The following is a 12,874-nucleotide window of genomic DNA, read 5'->3' as shown; positions in this document are numbered from 1 at the left end:
ATAACTTTTAAAAGGAATAAAATTTTTAGTATTTATTAAATTACAAATTATAATAAAAATAAAAATTAATTACAAATATGGATTATATAATTATAAATTTTTTTTAAATTTTTTAAATAAATTTTCAAATTGTCATAAAATAGATTTACTCTATTAAAAAAAATAATGGAGAACATATGACAAAAATATTTTCTCTGTTTTTATATAACACTTTAAAATTACTTAACTCAAAAAAGAGATTAAGTTGATGATATATCATTCTAAAATTATACAAATATAAATAATAAAAATTAAGATAATTTGTTTTGAGAAAAAGCTTTTAAACTTTATAATTGTCTTTTGTTTCTTTAAATGATTACTAGTTGATAAAAATAAAGATAGATAAATGTTAGTAGTTGTGAACAAATAACGATCGAACAGAAAACGGCATTTTATTAAAAGAAAATAAAGAATTCTATATGCTATAGAGTCTTGATTTATTTTATTAAAATATTATAAAAATATTTCTTTTAATTTTAATAATTTAAACATTTTATTATAACAAAAATATTAATGATAAGAAATTTTTTTTAATTTTTAAATAAGATTTTTTAAACTAAAAGAACATGAAAATTTATTTACGTATTTAAATTTTTTTATATCTATAAAAAAAAAAACATTATTAATACCAGAAAGGAAAATAATGTTTTAAAAAACAATTATTATAATGTTTTTATGCTTTCTTGGATAAAAAAATTTGGTGATGATATTTTTAAAAATATTTATCAAAAGTCAATTTTTAACTATTGAACGAATGATTAGAGACACTCAAATTAATTTGAACTAATACTAAGTCTTGCAAAAATATAATTATTAAAAAAAATCATTTTTTTTAAAAGTTAAATATATAACATAATAAAAAAAAATTATTTTAAAAAAAAATAATTACCAAAAATATATTTTTTATTTGTTGTTGAAATATGTTTAAAGCTTTTATTCATAATTATCATAGTTTTAAAGTATAAAATTTTTTCTAAAACATATTAATATAATAATAAATTTTAATCTTCTATTTTATTATCAAAATATTATACCAAACTCTAAAACATTAACAATGATAGTAACTAAAAAGATATTTTATAAAACAATTGTTACTATTTCTCATTACACCTTTTCATTATATTATTTTCTTTCTTGTTATTGAAACATTATAACACTACATTTTTTTGAATTTATATTGTTTTCTATTAATTTTAAAGATGATTATTATCATAAATCCATAATTTGTATACTTATCTATAAGCTTTAAATATAGATGATAAATAAATTTTTCTTTAATATGTCTATTAATTTTTATATTTATAAAAATTTTCTTTTGATAGTTAATTATTATTAAATATTAGTTCTTAAAGTTGTGATATAACGTTATCATAATTATAATGATTAATTATTTATTTTAGCAAAAGAAGATATATACTTAAATTGTCATCAAAAAGTATAGAGTTAATTTTCATAATATTTAAAACATATAGAGATATAATTAATTGGTAGATAAATTAACAAATAATAATAAAAAAAAATTTATTATTAGAATTGCATATTTTCTAATGTTAAGATGGTAAATTAATAAAAATGTTTTCTATTACTTTATTTATTTTTCATAATGTTTAAAAAAGATTTTAAAAAAATACATAATAGAGGTAATGTTTTAAAAAATTGTTATAAAGAAAATGCATACAAACAATTTAGATTTTTTTTTAAAAAAAAAATAAAAAAAAATAAAAAATATTATATTGTGTTTAAATGATATCATAATAATTTATTAAAAAGTTTTTAAATGATAAAAAAAAAATAAAAAAAAAACCAAAATAATTCCATTTAAAAAAAATCAATAACAAAGTTTTCCATTGAACATATATTATCATGCAATGAAGAATTTATAACATTTTTATCATCTAAGAAATTAATATACGCTACTTTATTTTTAGTTTCCATTAAAAAAAAACAACATATTTTAAAAAAATTTTTACAATTTTTTAAAAACCTTTTTAAGTGAGTTGATTACAAATGGTATGATAAAACAAAAAAAATAGTCATAAACGATATTTTAAATATAATTATTGCACGCTAAATAACAAAAAATAAAGTTGAAAAAGTTAAAAAAAAAATATATTTTCAATTTTAAATATTTGATGGAAATGAGTAATATAAAAAAAGTATGTAAATAAATAGTGTATTTATTTTTATACATCGTTAAATCGAAATATTCTGTTGAAGAATAATATATTTTTGTGGAAAAATAGTATTTAAAGGATTAGAAAAAATTTTTTAACTAGTTAAGTAAAAATTAATTTTACAAAAATGTATTAAAAAAGTTGAAAACTAATTTCCTAGTAATGACTAACAACAATAAAAAAAAGTGTTTTTTTATCATATGGTATGTTTCTAAAAATATCAAACCAATTTTGATTGCAATAAATTATTTGGAATAAAATAAATTTTTAAAATATTTATATATATTATCATTATATTTATTCTGTTTATAAAACAATGTAATCAAAAACATATTTGTAAATATTTCAATTGCCATGATTTAAAACATAATGATATACTTAGGAGATAAGAAGTATCTGATTTGTTAACTTTTTTTATTGATGCTATTTTTATTTGACCATTGAGAGATTTATCTCTTGAGAATTGTTAAATTTTAAGAAAAATAAAAATACAAAGAAGAGGATAGTAAAAAATTTAACAGAAAATAATGAAGTTTGAGTACAACAAGCTATCAAGTTAATCTTATTTTATAACTTATTTTCATTTTTAAAAAATGATAATAAAATATATATTATTAATAAATATTGTTAGTAATAAAAAAAATACTTTCATAAGTTTAATATTATTTAAATATCAAATATTGTATAGTAAAAAATTTTTTTTAAATTGCTTTACTTTTTATCATTATCGTTTCCGGTAAATTAGGTTACTATCAACTTAGTTAAAAATAATTAGATAATTGTATTTTAAGAGATATTTAAATATTATAAAAAAAAAAATAAAATTATCGTAGAATATAAATAAAGTATATGCGAATGTGTTTATGGTAAAAATAATATTGATCATTATTTTTAAAAACCAAAATAAAATTAGTTGCTAGCATTTTTTTTTCAAAATTTTATAAAACATTTTTCATACAAATAACTTAAAGAAATTAACATGGTATTTTAATTTAAAAAAATAGTAAATAGAGAAATTAAATAATCTTTTCTATAATTATTTTTATATAAATATTGGATTAAATAAAAATCAAAAAGGGAAAAATAAAGTATCATTTTTCATTGTAAAAAAAGCATATTTTTATTAATTAGTCTAGCAATCACTTTGACATATTAGCAAAATATATTTTTTTATATTATCTTGTTTCTTAAAAATATGTTTAAAATGATTTTGTATAAAAAAAATTAATGTTATTTTTAAAAGATGACAATAAGAAAGATTTTTGGACGTGTTTAGTATGATTTACAGTAATACATTCTATTAAATTATACGCTTTTTCATATAATGTAATTATAAGAAGTATAAAATAAAATTATTTTTTTTAATAAATATATAAATTATGTCTTATTACGTATAAATAACTACATTTTTATAAAAGTTTTTATCATTTCTACAATAAAAACATTTTCAATATACAATTTATAAGATATTTTAATTTAAAATTTTTTTACAAAATAATGTATCTTTATTAATACATTTGAAAAGAGGAAAACAAAAAAAAAATAAAAAAAAAATATAAATTTTGGATGAAAAATATCTTAGAGTATAAATAATAAAAAAGTTTTAATTTTGATAGATATGTAAATCTTATCACTTCATTGTCTGGAACATGTTTATTTTTTTCACGATTTTTCCTTAAAAAATATTAAAATGTTTTGATGGAAGTGAAAAAATTTTTACAAGAAAAATATATAAAAATATTTACATATAGTATTCATTCTTGAATTTATCAAGTTATTGAAAAATTATATTTAAATTAAAAATGATAATATATAAAATGTAAATATAAATTTAGAAATATGAACATTTTGTTATTAGAAATAAAATGTTATATTAAATTTGATTGGAATAATAATTAATGTGACAATTTTGCCAACAAGTAATAACTGTAACCAATAAAGTAATAAAAATATTAAATTTTTAACTTTTTTCAATTTTAGTTAAATTTAAAATATTCATTTGTGACTAAAAAAATGTTATTTAAAGAGGTATTTTAATATAAAAGTTTCTTTTTTATTTTTTTTTAACATTCTTTCTTATTATAAACTACAAAGCTTCTTATTTATTTTATACATTTATAACCATCCAAATTTGGCAGTTTTTAATGGACATCTGAAAGTATATTTTATATTTTTTAGTATGTACATATATTTAAGCAAATTATGTTCTTCATTAAACTATATTTCATTCAAATATCTTTTATTCAAAAAATATTCAATTATAAAATTTTTAATATATTAATTATTACCATAAAGTAACAGTATGGAATATTAATTACGTTTCTATAGCAATACTTAAAAGTAAGGTAATATTAAAAGTTGTAAAATTTTATTCAAATTTGCATTATTTATTAAAGCGTAATAATTAATCAACATAATCAAACTATTAATTCATTTTTAAAAATTATAAATGCAATGAAATCATAGTTTTACCAAAACAAATTTTAATATAATATTAAAAATAAATATTAATAAGAAAAAATATTAAAGATAAAAAGATTAATTATAAAAAGAAACAAAATTATATTATTTATAAAAAAAAAAACATTGGTTAAACTAATTTGTTAAATAATTAAATATTCTTTTGTAATAAAATGTTAGTTTTATCAATTAGAATTATTATTTTTAATTACATTTTTTTTATCATAAAGTATAAAAATTAAAATGTAACTAAAAGATGTGTAACAGTTAGTTAATATTTATGCTAATTAAACTTTTATTATTATTTTTTTATTTTATTATTCTAGACTTTTAAAGATAAAAAACAAATAGAAAAAATAAGATTGAATAATAAACAGATAGACAATTTTGAAGTTTGCTTTATAACATGGATTTAAAAAAAATATTATTAATAAAAAAACAAAATTTTAAAAATTAAAAATTTGTTGAATAGTAAAATAATTCTAGAAGAAAATAAAGATGTTTGTTATTTTCAACTTTAATAATATTGTATAATTAAATTTTATTTTGAATATTTATAGTTTATTATAAAAAGATTTAAAAGAATTTAATGACTACTATTTAATTATACGTAATATTATGACTATTAATTAAATTTAATATAAAAAAAAATTTTAAAGAAAAATGATTTAGAATGTAACATTATACTTATATATATAAGGCTTTTAAGTCTTATATAAAAATTAACTACTTTACAAGTTATAGCATTACTGCCTTAAGTAAAAATACATTTTTTTTATATTTAATAATCTTTAAATGAAGACAAACACAAACATAAATCAAAAAAAAAAAATTTAAAAAGATATTTATGGACCATGATAAAATAAGTATAAAAATTGTTTATTTAATGTTTATTTTTAAATTAATCTAAATAATTGATAAATTTAGTACTTTTTGCTTATTTTTAACTTTTTATATCATCTTGAGAAATGTTCTTTTTATATATATATGTTTAAAATATTAGATAAATATATTATTTTTATTTTAAGAAGCAATACAAATATAATATAATCAGGATAAAACTTATACAAATTTTATTTTTTATATGAAAAAAACTATTGTTTTTTGTTTTTCATCATTTTATATTTTGCGAAATATTCTTTTTTTTTGTTAACATTCAAAATAGATATTCATTGTAATAATATTTTACAAAATTAAGCATTGTAAAAATTAAAAAATTTCAAATAATTATTTTAAAGAAAAATATATCAATAATTATAAAAAGGCAATTTAAAAAAGTTTATTATTATTTTACCATCTACCTTATTATTTTATTTTAACGTTTTTTATCAATGTTAGTTCACTTGCCCTTTCATCCACCCAACATTGTATTTAAAAAAAAAAAAAATTTTTTTCCTGTTTAAATGAATAAATATATCTGTACTTGTGTAGAAATGTATATATATACATTTTATTTATAAATTTTTTTAGATATATAGAATATATGACTACTGTAGTTTAACTAAAGATCTATAACATTTTTTGTTATAATAATTATTTACTTCCCTTTATTAATAATATTATATTAAATATATTAATAACATTTTTTCTCTTATACATTTAATATTTCTAATATAATATTATAATTAAATAGTTAAAAAAAAATTAAAAGTTTCTTTTTTTATATTAAATATAATTTGATATAAAAATTAATTTTTATAATTTTTTTTTAATAATAAAAAAAATTAAAAAAATTTTCTTTTTTTAATAATTGGCAATATCGAATCCATTTTAATAAGTTAAACGACGTCTCTTTATATTAAAAATGCTTTCCACACATTTGAATATAAATCTAAAAGAAAGCGACAATCTTTATGGCATTATGTTTTGAGCATTCATAGATATGAAACATAAGGCTGGGTGACTCTAAAACTAAAACACGGTGCTATCAAACATGCGTATAGTAAGTCTTGCACCATAACATTAGCAATTATAGTCTCTTTTGTACTGCTGACAACGGCACTCTACTTTTAGTACTCATGTTACCAATATCTTATTTTATATATTTTTATTCATGTTATAAACTCCTTCAAAATGGTACGTCTTTTTGCCATAAAGAATAGTGTTATTAAAGAATAACCATGACTGTTTCCCAGATGGATATAGTGTAGTATGCAGTAGTAATATTAAAATATTCATACTAAGCTGGTATCTTTCACAAAGTACATATACTACGAGAATATTTTGAAAAAGGACCGAATAAGTAGAAGACTTTATCTCAACTAATCATTTATTTCTTTTCTTCTTTCTTATATATTCTTTATATATATATATATATATGTATATTTTTTTTTACTTCTAATTCATGTACTTTATATTACTAAATCTTTTTCAATATTTAAAATAATAATTTTTATAAAATTTTAAATTATACTATTTATATTATATATAATATTTAATATTAAGTATGATATTTTAATTTATTCATACTTCTTCATTATGCTAATTTAATAATTTTCTTTAAAATATTTTATGAAAATTATACAAAAGATTTAATTAAATTTTTTTTTTTGTATATTTTAAATATTTTATAACATTATCAAAATTTTTAATATATAATATTTTATTTTTAAGATATTATTACTAAAATTTTTTTTTAAAATGTATAAACTTTTTCTATGTTAATCAAAATTTATTATATAATGGAAAATGTATTATATATAGATATATCATTTAACAAAAAGATTTTTAAATATATATTTTATTTATAAAAATAAATTATTCCCATATATAATTATTCATCCCAATATAATGATTATCTCTTTTTTTAAAAGTAGTTTTTTTTTCCTATAAATTAAACTTCCATTATATTAGTAAAAAAATATGAATATTAAAGATTTTAAATAAATATAAAATTTGTTTTATACAATATTTGATACTTTATTATAAACATTATATTATTTTTTTTCTATATTTTATAAAAAAAAGAAGAAATATTTTAAAAATAATTTTAAAAAAAAAATTTAAATTTTTATTTTATATTTAAATTTTAGATTAGAGGAACCACACTACTGCTCGTTCTCAACTTTTTTTTTAATAATATCTGAGAACGTAATTTATTTTTTACATGCAGTGGAGTGGGAACCCAAAAAAACCTTATGGAGGCTTTCAATCTAAAGCTGATCCTTATAAAGTATCGGGTATGTTTTAAAATTTATTTATTTGGTTAATATAATTTTATTGTAGAACGTTATTCCGGAATACCAGAGGAAGTGTTTCAACAAATACGTCAAGTTGACCAACAAACATCAACATTAACTTCTCAAGGGATTATTGGATTTTCTGCTAGAATATTAGATAAATCTGAATATCGATTAAAACAAGGAAGTAATGAAATAATAATAGTACAACTTGTTGAAATCATAAAAAAACCTGGGCAAACTTTAGGTTTATATTTACGTGAAGGTAATGGAATGGATAGATCAACAGGTGTTTTTGCATCAAGATTCGGTGAAAATTCAGAATTAGAAAAGTACGGTGATATAATTAGATCTGGTGATGAAATATTATCTGTTAATAATGTAGATGTATCACAAATGAGTATTGATGATGTTGTTTTAATATTATCAATACCACGTCGATTATTATTAAGGATACGTTATTTAAAAAATAGGCGTCAAGAAATATCAAATAAAGAACATCGTGAACAACCTGTTGTTGTTTTTCAAAAACTAGAAGATCAAAAAGACTCAGGATTAGCATCCCAAACTTTATTAAATAAACCAACGTCAACCGCAAGTACATGGCTTGGTAAACAAGCACGTCAAGTTAAAAGACAAGTAGAACAACATAACACCCAAAAAGTTGACATAAATCAACCTTTACTTTCATCACAGAATGTAAATCAACAAAATTTTAGAACTTTAGAAAGAAATGATAATCATCTGTTGGGTAATAATGAGAAACAAGAAATAAGATTACCATATCCTTCCTCATCATTAACAAATAATGAAATAAAAACAGTATCTCCAAATGTAACTTTTTATCCTTTTAATGAAAAGCCTTCTGATTATCAGCAAAATTTAACGAGTAAAATGAAAACTTCTTTAATTGATCCAATGGCTAGTGTTGTTGAAAGTGCTCGGGTTCTACCTCCAAAACTTACAAAACAGGTATATTTTTTTATTTTAACATTATTTTTTTTATAATTTTATTTTTCTTTTTTTTTGTTTAAGAATACAATTGGTAAAAATTTTTTTCAAGATTCAAACAATTTATCTGACGTTAAAGGGATATTAAATTCAAATGTTACTAATAGTGGAGTAGTAAACCAACCATCATTATCAAATTTAGAGACAATGACATTAGGAAGAAAAGACATTATCGGAAATAGAATGATACCAAACACCAATAATTGTTTAAAGAATTATTCACAAAATATTGAGGATACTAGTAGAAATATTATAACATCAGGTACTTCATCATCTATTAATCCATTAGCATCTTCATCAATAGGAATAAGTAAAGGAAATATATCAAATGTAATGGGGAATTATGGTGAAAATGACTTAAAAGGAATTAATTATAAAAGTAATTCTTTACCAAGACGTCGTTTTCAATTGTCACTTGAAAAAGGTGATTACCAACCATCAATAAATGATAATTTTGATAATGGAAACATTACTATGAGAAATGTAAAATGGAGAAATGATGTAGTTGGTGGATTATCTTTTGAAAGCAAATTACCTCAATTTGAAGATAGGAGAGCTAAAAGTATTGATATTTGTAAAAGTGATAATACTACTTTTGGATATGATATGAGAAATAAAATGCAAAATTTTTCCTATCTAACACCAGGTAAATAAATATAATTATTTTATATATAATATAATACTTATTTTTTTCATTATTATTTTTTTATAGAATCTGATAAAATGTACGGGTTATCAATAAATAAAAAACTTGGTTCTTCATTTACTAGTGGAAAAACAATAAATGATATATTTTCTGCTAAAGAATATAGAAATTGGGCTGGTGGTTCATTAATTGATGGTCCAACATATAAATCAAATATATATAATCAAGATATTCAATATATGAATAAAAATATTGGATATAATTTATCTGGATATTCTAAAGTTGGTTCACATAATTCTCGTTGGTCAATTGATGATGATAGAAGACTTGGTTCTGTTTTTAGATCAAATTCTTTACCAGCAAAATCATTTTTATTAAATCTTAATGGTGATAATTTATCATCACAATTAAATTTTTGTAATAGAAATGTATCATCAAAACAACCATATATATCATCTCAAGTAAATATATTTGATAATAATACAATAAATAGGCAAATAAATGGTACAAATATATTAGATAGATTACATATATCTCCAATTATGAATAGACGTGTACCATTAAAACCTGCTGGACCTGGAATTGATATAGATTGTTCACCTACACAAAAATCACTTAATGGGATGTTGCAAATATACATCATAGAAGGTAGAAATCTTAAAGTGCCTGATCAATTACAAACAAAACAAATGTATGTTGTTTTAGAAATAAATAATATTCATAGAGCAAGAACTGGAATAAGTACTTATGAACAAAATTATAGATGGAAAGAAGGATTTGAAATTGATATATATAATGCTCATACAGTTAATTTTTTTGTCTATTCATGGCATCCACAAATGAGACATAAATTATGTTATAAAGGAAATATTAAATTAGTAGATGCATTATTAAATGGTCAATTAAATGGTGAAAGATTAATACAATTAAATTTAGAACCATCAAATCAATTAATGATAAAAATAAATTATATAAATATAAATAATGTTTTTAGGAGGATACCAAGTTTAAATAATAATAGTTCATTTGGTGTATCATTAAAACAACTTGTAACAAAACATAATTCAAAAACACCAATTATATTAGGAAGATTAATACAAGAAATTGAAACAAGAGGTGTTTCAACACCAGGATTATATATATTATGTGGATCAATTGATAAAAAACGTATTCTTCGTCATGAAATGGAAAGATGTTTAGCAAATCAAGTATATTGTGATATTGGTATTGGAAATGTTGCTGATGTTAATGTATTAACATGTTTAATAAAAGATTTTTTAAGAGAATTACCAGAACCATTGGTATCATCAAATGTTTATCAAATGTTAATGGAAGCAGAAACTGTTATATTACCAAGTGATAATGAAGGAAATCAACATTTAGTTTTAAAAATTATTGATTGCCTTCCTATGGCACATAAAAATACATTAATATTAGTATTGGATCATATAAAAAATGTTATAAGTAGTAGTTATCAAATTAATGTAACACAAAATCATATTATTGAAATATTTGGACCATTAATATTTTGTACATCAACACCTACTTCACTTGGAACAATAGATATTCCACAAGCATACTCTGCTTTTAAATTACTACTTGATATATGGCCAGGAGTTAGTAAGTAACAAAAAATTTTTCTTTTATTATTTAATAAAATTATTTTTAGGTACTTTAAAATATTTAAATACAACCAACTCTTATACACCTTATAGTGTTATGCCAACTTCTGATCCTGTTTCGGAATCGCAGTGTTAATTGATATAAAAATGACAAAAAAAAAAAATATTTCAAATTATGTTAAAATTTTAAAAAAAGCCTTCCGAATAAATTTTACCTGTCACAATTTTTTTTTATCATTTTATAATTAAAATCATATGTTTATTCGATCTTTTTTTATTCTTAAAAAATTTGATATAATAATTAATAATTTAAAATAAAAAATATATATGAAACTTTTACCTTTTTAACAGTAAATAAATCAATAAAAAAAATGTAATTTATAAAATCATTACCATAGCAACTAAATAATAATTATTTTACAATACTCTTAACTTTAATCTTTTATAATATAGTTTTATTTTAAATCTATTATTTTTCATTTTTTTTATTTAAAATATATACTTTTATTTGAAAATAAAAATTAAAAGTATGTTTGTTAATTTGATTAACATTAAATATTTTAATGTTATACAAATTATTTTTATTTTAACATATTATATAATAATATGTGATTCACAATTACAATCCAAAAAGAATGATTATTCTGAGTTAAAAATTTTTGATAATTGTAATACTAATGAGTACTACAATGATGTATCACTTAAATGTGTTTCATGTAACAGTACATATCAAAAAGTTAATAACGATAAAAGTGGATGTATTTGTAATAATGGTTACAAACAAATATCTTCAAATACTTTAACTTCACAATTAATAGAATGTCAAAAATGTAGTTCAAGTAATGATTCAAGACTTGCTGTTAGCTATAATAATTTAGAATGTGTACATTGTTATGATAAAAATAATACATTACTAAATCCAGATAAGAATACAGGAAAATGTCCTGTTTGTGAAAATGGATATATGCCATATTTAGATAAAATTTCTAATCCAATTAAAGAATTATGTATTCCATGTACAATTGATAGTGAAAATATTTTTAATACATGTAAAACTTGTAGATATGGTATTTGTTATGATATATTATTAAATGAAACAATTAATTTGGAAGAAACATCATTAGTTAATAGTATATCAATTACAAATCAAAAATTTGTTAATAAATATATTATGGATAATATTTTAATAGCAACATATTTTTGTAAAAAAGGCATTCGAAAAGAATGTAATCATCTAGCAAATATGTGTATTTTACAAAATTATGAAATTTTATATGGTTATAATAATGCATGTAATAGACTTCAAAATATTATTCGTGAAAATATATATACATGGTATGTTAAAATAAATAATTAAAAAATAATTGCCAAAAAAAAAAAATTTTTTTTTTAAATATTTTTTTAGGAATCAATACATACCTGCTATTTTTAATCAGAACGGCGACACAACTATACAATTAAATAATAGAAATACAATTGATAAAATATATAATTCTAATGAAACAAATCCATTTGGTAATAAATTAATGTCATCAAATGAATTTAAAATATTAGCTAATATTTATACAATAAATGGAACATTTATAGGTCATCAATTTATACAATATATTGATATTCAACTTTGTACAGGATTATATAATAATATTAATGGATTTTTACAATTAGGAAAACAATATAAGTATAAATGTTTACTTACAAGCAATGATTTTTTTTTAAAAAAAGCAAATTTATTTTATGAATTAT

General features: G+C 18.6%; 1 protein-coding gene across 1 annotated transcript; it reads left to right on the top strand.

Annotated features, from left to right (window-relative positions):
• Positions 1–7,779: 7,779 nt before the first annotated feature.
• On the top strand, positions 7,780–11,267 carry SRAE_X000115500 (Rho GTPase-activating protein 100F; the record flags this gene model as incomplete). Its single annotated transcript, XM_024645774.1, has 5 exons — positions 7,780–7,852; positions 7,899–8,824; positions 8,888–9,509; positions 9,576–11,129; positions 11,179–11,267. The coding sequence occupies 5 exons, from the start codon at positions 7,780–7,782 to the stop codon at positions 11,265–11,267; spliced, it is 3,264 nt and encodes a 1,087-aa protein (XP_024498618.1).
• Between the last annotated feature and the right edge of the window lie 1,607 nt (positions 11,268–12,874).

This window comes from Strongyloides ratti, scaffold srae_chrx_scaffold0000002 (assembly GCF_001040885.1).
Source record: "Strongyloides ratti genome assembly S_ratti_ED321, scaffold srae_chrx_scaffold0000002".
NCBI classification, from domain to species: domain Eukaryota; kingdom Metazoa; phylum Nematoda; class Chromadorea; order Rhabditida; family Strongyloididae; genus Strongyloides; species Strongyloides ratti.
This window is presented reverse-complemented; position numbering and strand designations above follow the sequence as displayed.